This window comes from Motacilla alba, chromosome 2, assembly GCF_015832195.1.
Source record: "Motacilla alba alba isolate MOTALB_02 chromosome 2, Motacilla_alba_V1.0_pri, whole genome shotgun sequence".
Lineage (NCBI taxonomy): Eukaryota > Metazoa > Chordata > Aves > Passeriformes > Motacillidae > Motacilla > Motacilla alba.
The window spans coordinates 119007999-119025184 of record NC_052017.1 but is presented as its reverse complement, the minus strand read 5'-3'; the positions used below and the strand labels follow the sequence as shown (position 1 = coordinate 119025184).

Genomic DNA, 17186 nt, shown 5'->3' with positions numbered 1-17186 from the left:
CCAGCTGAAACTGAGGGCCTGTATGACAGGATATCTAGCCAGGCACTTGCTGATTAAAGCCTGAGGAAAGCATGTCTTGTCCCACTTCAGTCCTGTTTGTTATGTTCTGTGGAGATGAGATGACCTGATTTCTTTTAAGCCTGAGGTGGGAAATAGATGCAAAGTTATATTGCAAAATGGAGTCCAATTTTTATTCCAATTCAGTGTATTTCAGAGGTACAGCATGTTCCATCCATGACTATGCTGTATGCAATCAGGGATATACTTTCACATTGATATTGTTAAAATAATGTCCTGCTTACTTTACATTTGCACAATACTGGTAGTCAGGGAATTAAGGCATTTCCAGAATACAAAACATCTTGGGACTAAAATATGAAAGCTCCTTCTGTTTAAACTTAAAATAAAAAAAAAATCCAGCTGTAAAAGGAAATTTTTCTGTAGCTTTTTCTGCATTTTTAAGTGTCCTAGATCATCTCCAGACACCAAATATAGCTGTCTCGTTATAAATTCATAGAAAATCTGTGAGCATCTACACAGCTGATGAAGGTGTTTCTTAGTTGAAAAACCTGGTCTTACCCTGATCAATCTGTTCCATGAGACACTCCTCCATACAGTTGGAAGAAACCAACCTTTTTAAAACAGCTCACACAATGAATTTGGTGCACAGTCTCAATTCTGGCAAAGCAAAGCAATACCAAATAGCTATGCCTTAATTTCTTGCCCTGTATTCATTCATAAGCTGCAGTCAGCGAAAGTCATTCTGACACTAAATTTCGGCTATAAATTAGTCTGTTTCTTTATACTTCTTTTCCGTATATCCATTGGGAGTATCTGCCTAACAGAAACTATAACAAATTAAGATAGCATGAATTTTGCGAGGGTTGAAGGACCTCTGAATTCAGCCTGGATCAGCGTTCATCTCTCAGACCTCTTCGTTCATCGTTTTAACCTGACAAGAGCCTTCTGTTGCTGGGTTGGGCTTTTTTGCTGGGCCGGTGCACAGCGCGGGCTTCGGGCTACCGCCAGCGAGCATCCGGCCGTCTCTGCCAGCGCTGCTGCCCGGGTGCCACGACACGGCTCGGCTCGGCTCGGCTCGGCTCGCCTGTGCTGGCGAGCCCCGGCCACGCCGCGCCGCGGGTTGGTGGGTTTGAATTGGCGGGCGCTGGCCTCGCCGCCCCGGCGGGCGGAGCGCGGGCGGAGGCGCCGCCGGCCGGCAGGGGCGCTGCTGGCGGCGGGGCGGGGGAAGCGCCGCGGCGGCGCTGCCGCTCCCCGGCTGCGCGGCCGCCTCCTCCCCTCCGCCTCTTCCTGGCCGCGGCCAGAGGAGCTGTGCTGGCAGCGGGGAGGCGGCGGCGGCGGCGCCCAGCTCCCGGCCCGCCATGGCGATCCGCAAGAAGAGCAACAAGAACCCGCCGGTGCTGAGCCACGAGTTCATCGTGCAGAACCATGCGGACATCGTGTCCTGCATGGCCATGATCTTCCTGCTGGGGCTCATGTTCGAGGTGAGGCGGCACCGACGCCCCCGCGGGGGTCCTCTTCCCGCTTCCTCCCACTCCACCGGAGGCTCTCGGTGCTGGAGGGGAGGGAGGGCGCGGGAGTGCCGCGGCAGCAGGGGAGGCTGTGCGGGCTGCGGCGGAACCCTGCGGCTGCTCCCGGTCAGCGCCGCCGCCTCCCGGCGCACCTGCCCGCCGGCCCACGCCCGCCCCGCTGTACGCGGGGACAGGAGCCGACCCCCGCCACGCCGCACCGCCCGAGAACCGCCGCTGGCGCCCTCCCCGCGGCACATCCCCGCTACCCCGGGTGGAACGCCCTTCTCCCCGGCCCGGCTCGGACACGCGCAGCCGTGGCTACCGCCAGGACCCGGGTCCCGCTTCCCCGCCGCCGCGGGCGGGAGGCCGTGCGGGGCCGGGAGCGGGGCGGCGCGCTGCCCGCCGCGGCGGCGGAGTTCCTGCGGGCGGCGGGGTTACGTGGCAGCCGGGGAGGGAGGGAGGAGTGCGCGGCACGGCGGGGAGGGGGCGGGGGGCGAGGCCCGGCCGCGACAGCCGATCCCCCGCTCTTTGTGTGCGCGGCCCCGCCGGGCCCCGCCGGCACTACGGCTCCCGGCGGGCGGCGCGGCGGGGAGGGAAGGGAGAGCAGCGGTGACGTGTCCTTACGGCCGCCGCTCGGGTCCCCCTGCCCGCGCCCCCGCCCCCGGAGCATCCCGGGGCTCCCGGCCGCTCCTGGGCTGGGCACCCTCGCCTCCTCCCGCCTCGGAGATGCGCCGAGGTTTGGCAGCGGCGGAGGGGAGCTCTCCCTCCGGCCTGAGGGCCGGCCCTGCCGCAGGCCCTCCGCTCTCTGGGCCCCCATGTTGAATGCAGATGCTTTAAACCGCGCCTTTTTGGCGCTGGAAAGGTAACTCACCTATGTGACTGCCAAAACGTTATCAGTGATCTAAGATCACTGATCGTCAAATTAAGACGGTGTTGACTAAATGTTTTCTGTGTTCTAGGCATTTGTTCAGACATTTATTTCAGTTATTTGTTAAGGGTTGTGGACCTATCTGCGGTCATGGTTTTCAGGATGGTTTCATCCAGCTGTTGGTACAGCTCAGCACTAAAAGCCAGTGGAGTTAGGAAGATGATGGATAGATAGATAGATAGATACATACATACATACATATATAGAAAGTGAAAACAGGGCAGACCAGCTACACCGTTGTTTTTGGGTTTGCTATGAAAAATCACCAAGACAAGTGTTACATGATTTCCTGGGGAATGAAGTTAAAGAGTTAGACCTAAACTGTTTCTTTTTGTGCCTACATCAGGTTTACTGTATTAACAGTATTCCCGGTAGGGTTAGAGGTTTTGAGGGATTGAATGTGCTGAATTCTTTTGTTTCTAGTTTTTTTTTAACCCGCTGTGTTTTCTAACCCAGTGTAAAAAGGCCATGTGTCATTGTTGGTACAGATGTGGTATGTTGCAATTTTTTAAATGCTTTGATACAGGTACAGGAAATCACTTGCTGTGGTTAATGTTGGCATGGTCAGGTGTTTACACTGCCTGACCTGTACAGTTCTAATATTGAGAGTAGCTGACAGAGCCTTCAAAGGGCTGTTCAGAATTGAGTACTCTTTCGAATTGTCCTCTGAGGGCTCCCTTGATGAACAGGGAGCCCGAGGCAACTTCGCTAATTTGAGCAAACTAGTTGGATTCCCTGAAGTTACATGGTCTGAACATTCTGCCACGTATTCAGGGTTTCATAGAAAATCTAGGGCTTGTTGACAAAGCACTGGTTTGAAAAAAACTCACTTCCTGTGAATAATTAATACTAGTAGTAACCTTGTCATTATCTTCAGATCCTCAGTATATCCTTCCAGGATTACTTAAGGAGCTTGGGTTTTTTCTCAGCCCTATTAATTGCCACATAGATGCTGGGTTTTTACAGCTATGAGAAACCATCTGATCATGAATATGGTGAAGCACAGTTACTTTTTCCTCTCATTTAGGGCATGTTGATTCATGTTGGGATTTGATGAAGATGTGTTATAGTAAAAAATAAGTTTCTGATTTTTGTCAAATAACTTTTACTCCATCATATATATTGGGGGTTTTAGAATATCCCCACCCCACTTCTCAAAAAAAGCCATTAGGACATCTTCTCTTTGAACTGTTTTTATTCATTCTGGTTTTTCTTACAGCTCATCATAAAGGGGTAGTACCACTACTGCTAAATTTAATTTAATTTCTTTTATGCTTCTTGCTTTTATGCTTCTTGCCAAAGGATCCCCAGGGTCAAAAGAATGGTAATTGTACTGAGTTGGTATCCCACTGGCCTGAAATTGTTTTCTGTTGTTTATGTCTTTTTTTTTCTTCCCTGTCCACATTTTTCAGATCACCCACAGATTTATGAATATGATAACTGACTTCCAAATTTTGTCAAATAAGAAAAGTACTTTTAAATAAAGTTTATTCTTTGCTGCTGCTGAATGCATCATGGTGTAGGAACTCCATGATATTGTGCATTCTGTTAATATAATAATACAGTATGGACTAAAGACAGAATTGTAGCGTGTGCTTTCATTTTAGTGTTGTAGGAAAGGCTGTATTTAAGTAACATTTTCAAGGATCTTTCATTTGGCAGGTTGAGCATTCTGTAAACACACCTATAGAGATCACGCCGCGTGTGCTGCCCTTGGAAAGTCAGGTGCAGCGGTGAGATAATGGGAGTCGCTCAGTTTTTTGGGAGGAGACAAACGTGCTGGGCAAGGCTGCCAAAACTATGGGCAAATGTTTTCAGTTTAATGTAGTTTATTTCCATGAGAATTTACAGCACTTTTTTTTTTTTTCTCTTTTAGATTACAGCAAAAGCAGCCGTCATTTTTGTTACACTTCAGTATAATGTTACCATTCCTGCCACAGGTATGTATCTTTCAGAGGTTATTTAGGAGACAGTGTATCAGACATTATTAGTGTGCCCTGCTTCCTGGACTTGTCAGGAAGGGAACCTCTCAATTTCAATAGGTAACGAGCAGCTTTCAAGGATTTCCCGTTTTTTTTTATTAAAACACTGCGTTCACTATTTAAGTTAGAGACAATGTTTCTGTTCTGCTGGATTTGTCATTGGTGCTGAAACGCCGTCTGACTGCTAGATAAGTTCACGTGAATTCTTACTCTGGCTTTGCAGGTGATAATTTTTAATAGTCAGAGTGGGGTGTTGATTTAACATATTTTTATTGTCCACTTTCAGTGTATTTGGATAAGCTTCCTAAGTGCACTTAAGTTTTATAGCATCTTTCCAGAGTCAAATTGAGTTTATGATGTGATGGAGAAGATAACTATAAACTGCCACCATCAACTAGGTCACTAAACTGTTTAATTTGACTTTTATTTGTTCAGCTGACTACAAGCTACTTCTGTCTGAAACTTTTCACTCTGAGAATAAACTTATGAACCATCAAACTGTATTGGTGTCTAACAATTAATTCTCTTTGTCTTTTAGAAGAACAATCTGCAGAAACAATCTCTCTCTATTACTATGGCATCAAAGACTTGGCTACAATTTTCTTTTACATGCTTGTAGCAATAATCATACATGCTATAATTCAGGAGTATGTACTGGATGTAAGTACAAAATATTAATTCCTTTCATCAAGATAATTGTTGGGCTGCAATTAGACTTTAAGACTATTAACTTAAAAGTAAGTTTCTGCATTAAAATTTTTAACTGTAAAAACATGCATTAAAACTTCAAGGTACTCTAATGCAGTCACTAAATAAATGTGAAGTACAGCAGCATATAAATAACAGTGGACTTTCATTTCAGAAAATTAACAGGAAAATGCACTTTTCAAAAACAAAGCATAGCAAGTTCAATGAGTCTGGGCAACTTAGTGCATTCTACCTTTTCTCCTGCGTTTGGGGAACGAGTATTCTTGTCTCTGTAAGTATGCTTCTCTTCTGTTTCATTATGATATTTCAAAAAATTCACTTATGTTGATGATAAATACGGTTTTGATTTCTTTTTCTGGTTTTAGCTGGTTTTAATTTTAAAGTGGGGGAAAGTTTAAGGATTCTGTGTGAGTTTAGTCATAACTGAGTACAAAGTCAGTAGTGTTACTGTTGCTCAGTCTTGAGTAGATTAACTGTCAAACTGAATAAGATAAAACCATTTAACTTTATTATGGTATTTAATTCTCTGTAGGTTTTTTGGTGTTGGTTTATTAACATAAAATAAATATTTCGAAAACACCATACATAGCATTCTGGAGCTTAGGGAATGGGTATATGACAGACTGCTGTAACCTCAGGTCACTGTGTGCTTTTAGGTGACATACTCTTTGCTAGTGGCTGGATGTGTATGAGCTTAGCTCATAGAAAGGCAAGTCTGTGCCCTTAGTAATTTATTATTTTATTTTAACATAATAACTCCTGGAAAACCTTTCTTTCTTTTAGTTCTAAGTTCAAAGTTTGTCAGCAGTTTACAAGAGAAGACTTGTGGCTGTAGTAACCCTGGAATAATTTCCATCTCATAAGGACATTCTATCTTGAATAATCACTTGATTTGTTTGGTTGCTTTTTACTTTTTTAAGCCAGCGCAACTGTCTTTTGTTTTGGGGATTTGTATTCTGGGTTGGTTTGGTTTTGTTTATTTGTGATTTCTTGGGGATTTTTTAAAAAGAAAATTTGTGGATCTGCAGCTTTTCCTTGTGTATGTATATGTGAGTATTTTTTGTGTGTGCACTTGTGCATATACATAAATGCATATATGTACGTCCAGTCATTCTTTCTGACTAGAAGGTAACATCTTATTGGGGTTTTTGTTTGTTCTTCTCTTTTTTTAGGAGAACTATATATCAGATCCAACCTCTCTGTGGAGGGACTATCCGCACACCCTGATTCCGTAAGGCCTCTTCCTTCGAGGGTTGCTGGGGGAGAGGAGGGAGTGTTTTAAGCCTCGGGTGTGTCATGTACAATCTGTGTAGAATAAGGGGTTTGTAAAACTATATGAGTAACTAATGTAGTTTTGGTTGTGTTTATGTGGGCTTGATTCTTTGACAACTTGTAGCATACAAAGTTCTTTTTATGTAGGCTGTTACTTAAAGAATTAAAGTTCTTGCAAGCTTTCTGCAAGCTTTGTTTTTGCAAGCTTTGTCTGAATGATTTAATTATTAGTTACTATTAAAGGCATTAGTTTCGATTTGGCTGGCATGAAGGATCTGTATTTTTTTTTTTAAGAGACAGTGATAAAATGAGTTCTCTAGAAGCTTCTGAAATATTTTAAGCTCATTCATAGTAAATAACATTCTTTAATTTTTGCTGTATTGTACAGGTTTCAAATGAAGTTTTTCTACATCTTACAGTTGGCATACTGGTTTCATGCTTTTCCAGAACTGTACTTTCAGAAAACTAAAAAAGTAAGTTCAAAATGTAAATGGGAGGAACTCCAGAGCATGATGGCTTTCTTTCTTTACAGTTAAATCCTAATTGCAGTAAAATTGCTAAATATCTGTTGTGTAAATAAAAATTACTAGTGTTTCTCATCCACGGAAAGAATTTTCCCTCAAGCAAGTGATTGTGAGATTTTCTTTTCTACTCTTGGGGGTTTTTTCCCCCTTTGTTTCTCAGAATTGATAGTCTGAACAGAAATCACAGCTGCTTCATGAATCGTGATATAGGTGTAGAATATAAACTGTGAATAATTCTGTATATCAAAGGAGTATGAAAGTCTGAGATTTGATTTAAATAACATTTAAATGGGTGGATGAAAATGGGATATGAACTGGCAATGTACCTTTGCACCCCAAAAATACACCTGGGCTGCATAACTAGCAGTGACCAGCTGGTTGAGGGAAGGGATTCTGCCCCTCTGCTCTGCTCTGCTCTGGTGAGACTGCCCCTGGAGTGCTGCATCCAGCCCTGGGGTCCCCAGCACAAGAAAGGTATGGATCAGTTTGAGTGGGTCCAGAGGAGAGCCATGAAGATGGACAGAGGGCTGGAGCACCCCTTCTGTGAAGACAGGCTGAGAGAGTTGGGGTTGTTGAACCTGGAGAAGAGAAGGCTCCAGGGAGAACTTATTGTGGCCTCTCACTGTTTGATAGGGGCTTATAAGAAAGATGGAGAGAGACTTTTTATTGGGGTCTGTAGTGACAAGGAACAGTGATTTTGAAGGAGTTTAGAGTAGATTTAGAAGGTTTTGAAAGGTAAAGTAGATGTGAAGAAATTCTTAATGATGTAGATGGTGAGAAACTGGAACACAATGCCCCCAGAGAAGTTGTGGATGTGCTTTCATTTGAAGTGTTCAAGGTCAGGCTGAATGGGGCTTTGAGCAAACTGCTCATGTGGTAGGTGTCCATGGTATAGAGGTTGGACTAGGTGATCTACAAAGGTATCTTTGAGCCCAAACCATTGGCTCTTGTTGCTCTGTGACTAGGCTGCATCTCTGTTGCCAGTTCTGCTTTATTCAAGAAAATGAAACATAGGTGTTACATAACCATAGGAGCCTAGAAGAGGCTTAGTAAAACAGTAACAAGATGCACTGTTTTTGTGCTGCTCAGATGCAGTATGAATACTCTTTTGCAGATGCACTGCAGCTGATGTTCCCCTATTGTGCTAGTGATACCTTCCAAATTTGACTTCACAGCCAAGCGTGCAGATTTTTCTTAAAATAACTTCAAGAAAGCTGTCACAAGTGGCCTAAGTGCTGTGTGTTGAATAGTAGTGTTTTACTTGATCGCTGCTTGAAATTGTGCCCTCTGACTTTTGCATTAAGTTTAAAGAGTGATGGTTCATTTGTTTTAACATAGTTGATATTTCTTCAACCACAGCTTAACCTCTGCTATCTTGGCTTACTTGCCTTATTCCTTCTCTTGAACAAACTGGCTGCTTTTACTCAGGTCTAGTTATCGGTCTTGCTGACATAAACGAAATAACTTCTCAGCTCTGGTTCCTCTATAGTCACGTATACCTCGTGCATTATTCCACAAGGCCTGCAGTCTCTGACAGTTTGTCTAAGCAGGCAGCATGGGCTGTTTAAATGTTATCTCAGTTCTAAAGTTGAAGTGTTGTAGGCTGGTCCTGGTTGTGCTTGGAGGAACTGACCATTAGTACTTACTGTGTCTTTATCTAAAATAACCAATTTTTCATTTTCTTTCAGATAGAGTAGGTCTTTCTCTTTATGTATTATGAGTGTGATGTTTGATTCTGTGGATTTGTTGGATGTGATATTGAGTATTGAATTACATAGTATAGCTCTTGTAAGACTAAAATTTTTGGCCCTTTTTAGAAGATAAAGCTAAAGATCCTTGCTTGAAGTTTAGAGAATCTTTCCAAAAAGGAGTTTCTTAAGCACAACTGAATGTACTCTGCTACCACTCCAAAAGAGACTTTTATTGTGATCTGGCATAGTTCAGTTGTACCTCTGTTCACAGATGGCACAATCTGCTTTCCATGTGCTGTGTGTCTTCCTCTTTATTATTTCATCTCCATGAAGTGTTCAGTTTAATAAGGCTCACTAAAGCATCACTTAAAGTGGGACCATGTGCTTTAGCATGACTGGTTAATAACAATTTTCTCTGCATTTGCCAGAAACAGTGTGCCAGAATTTTGGATGGCCTTGAATTTTTAAAGTTGATGTCAACACTTGGAAAACCTTTCATTTTGATTGTAGGCTGTTGTTTTATTCTGTAGCAATCTGACAATTTGATGGGCAGCACACATGTGGAACTGTGGGATCTGATGATAATCTTGATGTAATACATACAAAATAAGTATTGTAATAACTTGTATAAAATCACAGTGGTCATAACAAATAAAAGTGGATCCTTTTTAAAAGCATCTTTCCGTGTTTGATGCCTTTTCTCACAGTAGCATATGTAAGACACTGAATATGACTGGTAAGTGAGCAGTAAGTTATGTGTGGAGATAGATGATCCAGGCTGAGTGATTCAGTGCCAAACCAGGCCATGTTAAGGTAGCTGATAAACCAAGAAGACTTTCCAAGAGTAGGGAATAGTTTGTAAAAACAGATGACACAGTACAATACTGTGTAACATTGTGTATAACACACGGCCACTTTTTTCTTCCAAATAGGAAGATATCTTTCGCCAGATTGTCTACATTGGACTTTACCTCTTTCATATTGCTGGAGCCTATCTCCTGAAGTAAGTAAATTGTAAACTTTTGCTGGCTCCATTCTCTGCCTTAAATATCTAACAAAAGGTCTGAATGTTTGTTTTATTTGTCTTGATAGTCTGACCCACCTTGGACTTGTTCTTCTGGTATTGCATTACTTCGTTGAATTTCTTTTCCACATATCCCGTCTTTTCTACTTCAGTGATGAAAAATACCAGAAAGGGTAAATAGTCTTTATCTTTAAAATTCTTGTAATTTCTTCTTTTAGAGCCTTTTGCATTTAACTAACCAGAAACCAAAATTACTAGGGAGTAACAAACAGTGTTTCTTAAGCAACCACAGTTGTCCAGACTAGTGCTTGTACTTATATTTCTAAACCATCAGTATATTTTCTACCTTGTTTTTAGCCTATTTAAGTAAATATTAGTAGCAGTATTAAATGAAATAAAATCTCTCAGTGTATACTAATGTGGTTTGGGTTTTTTTTAAGTTTTGTAGAGAAAGATACAGGATAGATTGCTAATACAGCCAGCTCTGTAGGAACAAAAAATGTGCTTTTGTTCTAATAGTGCTGGAAAGCACTTTCCATTGAGTTGAAATCGGTTTTCATAACATAATACAAGATGCGTTCAAGATAGGTGCAAAATCATGTATTTAGGTAAGTTCTTAGATTTCATACAAATTTGCATGGTGAAAGGTAAATATTTGCATTGTTAGTGCATGTGTTTTGAATGGAAAGTTGATTTAGTGTTTGTGGTGTTTTTATTTCTAGATTTTCACTGTGGGCAGTTCTTTTTGTTTTGGGAAGGCTTCTCACCTTGATTCTCTCAGTCCTCACTTTTGGCTTTGGACTGGCAAGAGCAGAAGATCAGCAGCTGAATTTCAGTACTGGGAACTTTAATATCCTGGCTGTTAGGTACAGTAAACCTGGAACAGTTCTTAAGCATGTGCTGTAAGCTGTGTTAAATGCACAATGTAAGTGGTATGGTACTAATGTCAGTAATTCTGAATGATTGAGTGCTTGCATGCAACCAATGGGATCAATAGGAATAACTTATGTAAGAAAATTGTAAAGCACAGTGAAATGAATTGACTGAATTTAGTCTATAGCTGTGAAATCTGTAACTGGTTACTCTTCTTTTCTTTGTTAAAAACACCCCAAGCAACCAAAAAAAAAAAAAAAACAAACCAGCAGAATTGGATAGGAATATCCAATTACAGACACTACTTTCAAATATTTAAAGTTAGTAAATGGAATTCTAAATACGATTGCTGTCAGTAGAGGTCAAGGTATTTGTGTTCAGAGCAGCTTTGGTATCATTTGAAGATTACTGCCTCTTGCTCTGCCTTTTTTATGGCCCCTATTGCTGCTGCATGATCCAACTGCTTGGCCTTCTTATAAAGGCAGAAAAAGAAGTTATTGAAACTTTGACAATGTCAGCATTACCTTGCAAAACTGATACTCTGAGCTGCAAGAATCTCTTGAACCATTTTCAGCTGTTACTACCTGCTGCCCTGAGAGTAATTCTGAGAAATACAGCTGGAAAGAAACCTAGTACTTGCCAGTTTTGATGGGCAAAGATTTCACTATCACTCTCTATCTAGTTTTGATCATCTGTGCTTAAGCCCAGTGTTGCCCTATGCAAGTGAACTCTTGGCTTAGAAAATAGATGTTACCAGGAGGAGGGGGTGTGGAAGTTGCCAAAAATCCTGAGGTGTTCTACCTTCCTTTTCTGTTTGAATAATGAGGCAAACTTACTGATGAAAGTTTACCTATTATTTGTTTCTAGAATCAGTGTGCTGGCCTCCATCTGCATGACCCAAGCATTTATGATGTGGAAGTTCATTAATTTCCAGCTTCGGAGGTGGAGAGAGCATTCTTCTTCTCAGCCTCAGTCAGTGAAAAAGAAGTTTGTATCAGCTAAAGGAAAGACCTCCAGAAAAGAAAGAGGTTTGTAGTTTCAGTTTTTCTGTTCCCTTGACTTCTCATAACCAACTTTAGGTCACTAAAGCAGCATTTTGTGTTTAACTTGTGAGTGAGATGACTCAGCTAGAGAAGCAATACTGGGGAATATTACTGTGGAAAGAATACATTTTTAAGAAAAACCACTATATATTGTTGGGTTTTCTAACTGCCCAAATAAAGGAATTACTGGGGTGTTTTTCATTAATGCAGCATGATATTTTTTTCTCTTAAATTTCATTACTTGAACAAAATGTGTCATGCTTGTGTTTTGTTCTCTTATTTAAAGGGAACAGATGCAATTTTAGATCTCTTCTCTTAGACATTCATTTGTACAATTTTCTTGCTGTGGATTTCAAGCTTCTTTTTCGTTGCCCCAGAATTCTGAGGGTTAGAGCAAAGAGATGGTTTGATGATCCACCCAGTTAAAAGTTTTGTGTTGGGCTGTTTTTACAAAAACCAGAAATTGGTAGTTCTTTAAGGAAAGGTAATAACACTTTACTGCTCTAAACCTGTGTCAAAGCATTTGGAAATGAACTAAAGAGTCTAGGTTTGACTTTTTAATTATGTCACGCCCTTTTTGTGGAAAGGGTATGAAAGATGAACAGAATGCTCTTTCCTCCAAGAAAAAATTATGTGCTCTTAAAAAAAAAAAACCCTGTACTTCATTATATCTGTTGCACCAACAGTTCAACTCCTATGTATTTAACTGCTAGCTTGAATAACTGCACTCTTTTGAAATGGCCAAAGTTGTTTCAAAAGCTTTCTTCAGCGCGATCCTTTGCTCCCAATTTTGTATTACCAACCTGTTCCACTTTTTGGTATATTGAAAGTAGTGTATGTCAAGAGCATTTTTACTGAGAACTGAGATTTGTGGTGGGAGACCAATAATTTTTTTATTTCTCCCAAGTTTCTATTTTTATTAAAATTGTGTTTAAGATTGCTTCTGCACTCCCTTTAGAATTATTTGTAATTATCACAACTTGGCTTTTGTGTAGTGTTGGATTTTTTTTCATCTGAAAATACAGTTGGAATTTTTTTTTAATTGAGTGAAGGTAGTTTCTTATGTAAGTGTCCTGTTTAATCTGAGCTTCATGGTCATGGCCTTCTCAATATGGAGGGGTTTTTTTAATTTAAGTAATTTATGTCAAATAATTTTAAAATATATGCCTTGATTAGGGAGTCAGAAATGAAATAGCTTTTTAAAAATCTCTTAATCTATTTAATTCATGTAGTTTAGTGAATCTGCTGGGTTTTACCCTACTTCAATGGAGACTTGCAAGTGATAAACAAATAGTGAAAAAGTCAGTTAATTTGAGTTGTGGTTTAATTCACAAAATAATTAAACTGTGCCTGTCTTGAACACTGAAGAATTGTATTCATTGTATTCCTTATTTGAAATGAACATAAAAGAACTCAGTTCATTCAAATTCTTCTGTTTTGAATACTCCTGTTCTGTTTTCTGTTCCGAACACTTGCATGGGATGCAGCAAAGCAGTGGTTTTGAAGGAGTAATATATGCAATTGAACTCTTTAAAACACTTACTTTGTGTGTGTGTGGCTGAATGTTTTTTTGAGAGCCAGGGCACAATGAAATGTGTTACTTTTAGTCTATGCCAAAAGCAAGAAATAAATAACAGTAAAAAATCCTGCTGGTGATGTAGGTGGGGTATACAGCCATGTGCTGATTCATGTTTTTTGTTTTACCTGAACTGTTTAAGAAAATATTATTTCAGATAGCTGGCTTGGGTCTAATTAATTGTTTGTAAGTTTCTTAATTTAAAAACAATTCAAACATTTTCAGCAATATCCAAAGACCACCTTATGTAGGCTTAAAATGGTAGTGTCATTTACAGCCAGATATGTGCTCAAACAGACTTTGACTCTTTGGGCCTGTGTCTGCTCTCATGTTCATGTGTGGTTGTCATTGTTACTTTTTTTTTTGGTTGTTGTTGTTTGTTTGCTTAAATGGGAGCATTTGGGTGTTGTGGGAAAAAGAGGAAGGCCAACAGTTGTTTTTGTAGACTGTCCACACTCTAGTGACCTTCAGCACAGCTGCGGATGGAAAAAAATCAGTTTAACCAGTCCTTGGTAAAAATATATGAATGTATATATAATAATTGTTTAAAAGCACCCAAAAAACCAGCAGCTGTTGCTTGAAGTCAGAGTGATATGAGTCAGAGCAGAGATGTTAGGCTGCAAGCGTTGTAGCTGGCTATGCACTGTGCTCTTTAGATCTGTTTTATGAATACTCTTACTGTCAGGTAACATCTGTTTCCTTGGTTGTGGTGAAACTGAGTAAAGGGCGTGTTGGAGTAGTGGATGGTGAGGATTTTAGACTTTCTGTGCTGACACACTCTAACTCCCAGGAGAGCACTACATTTGATCTGAAGCTGTGGAGAAGGCTTCCAAAATTAATTGGTAACACTAGGATCACAAGTGTGTAGTTAATTAGAAGTGTGTAATAGCACAAGGTGAAAAACTTAGAATTTAAAGTTTTAAAATATAAAAATATCTATAGAACAAGATAGAAGCTTTAAAGCAAAAACTAATCCTTCTTCTTCCTTCTTCTTAAATTTAAATAGTGTTTTGTAATTAGACAAAAAAGTCCGTGTTGCAGATTTCAAGTAATTAGTTATTAGATTAAAAGTGAAAATAATTAAGTATAATTTATTAATTAAATAGTTTAACCTTAAAACAAAAAAATTGTTAACATTTTATACCTTATTAGTAAAAAACTAAAAACTCACTACCTATGAGACTATAACATAAATAAGAAATAATAAACAGCTAAATGTAAGGACAAACTATCATCTCAAGTACCTTTGTGTTCTTAGATAGGTGCCTGATCTTGAGCTCTTTCCACCTACACATACTCATTGCAAATCTGAACTAGTGTTTTACTTCTGTCTTATCTATGTAAATATCTTCATCATAACGTAAATGAGTTATGCATGTTAAAGTGTATGCTTTAAAAATTGTGAGTATATCTGTGTATAAAGGATTTCTTCTATGTATCAAATGCTTGTAAAGGTAAGCAAAGCAGCATAATTTTAGCAAGAATTATGAGGTAGGTGAGATAAATAATTAAGACCTGTAGCAGAGAACTCTGTATATAGTCTGTCTCCAGAATTTCACAGAACCATCTCATCTCGTCTTCAAGTTGTACTTTATTTTTCACAGAATGTCTTCTAAAATATCCTAACTGGTCTTGATTTTCAGTCTAGATGTATATAATGGACACATTTCAGTGTCTGGCCACATCAGGAAACTGGAATTTACTGTAGTAAACTTTAAATATTGCACTTGGTAAAAACTTCTTTATACTGTTGCTCTCTGAATGATAATTAAGAGGTTTAACAAAGAAGGTACATCAAAAAAGAAGTTAAAGGCTGTTTGTGTAGGACCCACAAAAATCTAATAAAATATAAAGCATCTCACTGTATTTAAAAAGTGCTTTCTTTTTTTTTTTCCAGAAAATGGAATAAATGGAACAGTGACCTCAAATGGAGCAGACTCACCTCGCAGCAGGAAGGATAAATCCTCGTAAAACTGGGTTTTATTAAGTTAATTGACTAATGTCCCCAAAGAATCTGCTTTTTACATGGATGGCCCTTCAGCTCTAGAGATATTATGGATTAAAGAAAATACAATTCATGTTTTTTGATTATTGCTGTTGTTTTGAGAAACTTTTTTTAAAAAACCATTTTGACTAAGGAAAAAGGTTTATCTCTCTTCAAATACTTGGGGGGAGGATTCAACACTTTTTAAAACACATTGACACTTTTTTAAATATTTACTGTGATGAAGTAACTTACTTAATGAGGATCACTGTTGCAGTGTATTATTTCCTTCCAGTTTTTGTAATCTTGGTGATACTGTTCTACCAACTTCACTTTTTCCAAGTTCCTCAAAAAATATTGCAAAATTGAAGTAAAAACATTGAATGCATATTCAGATACTCTGGGTTTTCAGTTAATTACCTTGACTCAAATTTACATTTCAGTTTGGGATTCCAAAACCACACCAATAGACCTCTTTTTTTTTGGTAGTTACTATAGCTGCACAATGTCTGCTCTAAGAATTGCCCCATGTCATTAAAACAAAACTGAACTAATTGGAAATGTTGCAGAGTCTTATTGTTTGTTGGTTAGAAATCTCTTACAAGGAGCACAACGCCTTTTTGAGATATAGCTTTTAGCACCTGAAAATTAGAAGGGAGCGTGTATGGTCATAGAAAGAGTTGATTTGAGTAGCACTGTCCACTTCTGTCTGTGCTTTTGAAGTGTATGTATCTTGGAGAATTGGTGTGCATTGGACCTTCTTTGAAAACTTGTCTGTCTGATTTTACAGGTGGAGGTTATTACAATGTGTTGTGTTTGTTTTGGGAGGCTATCAATGCTCCATGAAGAGAGAATTAGATAAATGGATCAAGTGATGAGAAACATTCCTTTATTCTAACTGCTTTGCTTTGTTTCACCTCTGTTAGGAAATAGTTTGATTTCTTCTATATATTTTTTTTGAAAAAATATTTAAAAGCTACAGCTTCTTAAAACTGATTTATTGTGACCTCTGCTGCAACTGGAAAAATCTAAATTTAAGAATTTTTCCATTATCTTTCATAATTGTATTCAACGTGAAACCTTGTCCAGTTAGTTTTCCAGTTTATTATGCAGATAATGTTTCCTCTGTACACTTTTGTAATGGGTATAATTCAACCTGTTTCACTTGAGAATGAGTGAGACAGTTACTGCAGTCCTAAGAAGAAGTTGCTGAATTAGTCTATCAAGTTAACCCAAGTATTGAACTGCTTATTGATTAAGGAGTAATTATGAGCAATCAAACTGATAAATAAAATAATTTTCATTAAAAACTGTTATTATAATGGAGTCTATACCAAACAAAATGATAAATCTGCATTCTGTATTTTCTATAGTTCAATTGCTTACTATTCAGAATAAACGTTCTAGTACAAAATCCTCACTACAAGCAACTATCCATTCTTCAGTTGTTTAGTGCTGTTTAGAGTTCTTACAGTATAATTTGTTACATGTTTCAGCTGATTACAGACACAATTCCCAAGTATTTGGTTCACAGCTCCTGAAGTGGACTTGGCAGACTTGTAGTTGCTTAGCTTGAGAGCTCTGGAGCAGTTTGCCCTCTAGTATGCCCAGTCTGCTTCAGTAGAAGTAGGTATCCCATGTCCTGTGACATCCCATGTAGAACTGTGCATCTGTCCAACCTGACCATGAAACTGGAAAACTGGAACTCGGAAATTTTGAGACTCGTGTGCATTATATACTTGTTGTTTGAAACCATGTTTTGTGTCTGATGTTTCTAGAAGAACCTTCAAAGATTCTGTGTGCCTTGCTCTCAACTTGTACCTTAAGCCAAAGGGGGTAAATTTTAAGTATCTAGTCTGGTGCTTGGACTCTAAATCAGTTTGCTTGTGATATCTGGTTGTACTGGGGCTGAAAGAATCATAAAGGAGGAACAAATTATGAAGCGGTCATTTAAGGTACTTCTTGAGATCTTCAAGACTTATAGGAGTCTGAGGGTTGTTAATAGTTGTTTCCCTAAGGCAAACTATTTCTTGTAAACCTCATTCTTTGACA

At 39.4% G+C, this 17186-nt stretch overlaps 1 protein-coding gene across 1 annotated transcript; it reads left to right on the top strand.

Moving 5' to 3' along the window:
• Positions 1–1202: 1202 nt before the first annotated feature.
• Positions 1203–16548, top strand: TRAM1 (translocation associated membrane protein 1). Its single transcript, XM_038128242.1, has 11 exons — positions 1203–1502; positions 4334–4397; positions 4978–5099; positions 5302–5418; positions 6320–6378; positions 6808–6892; positions 9567–9637; positions 9727–9831; positions 10381–10524; positions 11399–11559; positions 15048–16548. Exons 1-11 carry the CDS (start codon positions 1380–1382, stop codon positions 15119–15121), a joined length of 1125 nt encoding a protein of 374 aa, XP_037984170.1. The 5' UTR covers positions 1203–1379; the 3' UTR covers positions 15122–16548.
• The last annotated feature ends 638 nt before the right edge of the window (positions 16549–17186 follow it).

Coding starts and splice junctions, on each gene's coding strand:
- TRAM1 (XM_038128242.1), top strand. CDS start 1,380: ATGGCGATCCGCAAGAAGAGCAACAAGAACCCGCCGGTGCTGAGCCAC. Junction 1,503..4,333: donor TGCTGGGGCTCATGTTCGAG/GTGAGGCGGCAC, acceptor TTTCTCTTTTAG/ATTACAGCAAAAGCAGCCGT. Junction 5,419..6,319: donor GAACGAGTATTCTTGTCTCT/GTAAGTATGCTT, acceptor CTCTTTTTTTAG/GAGAACTATATATCAGATCC.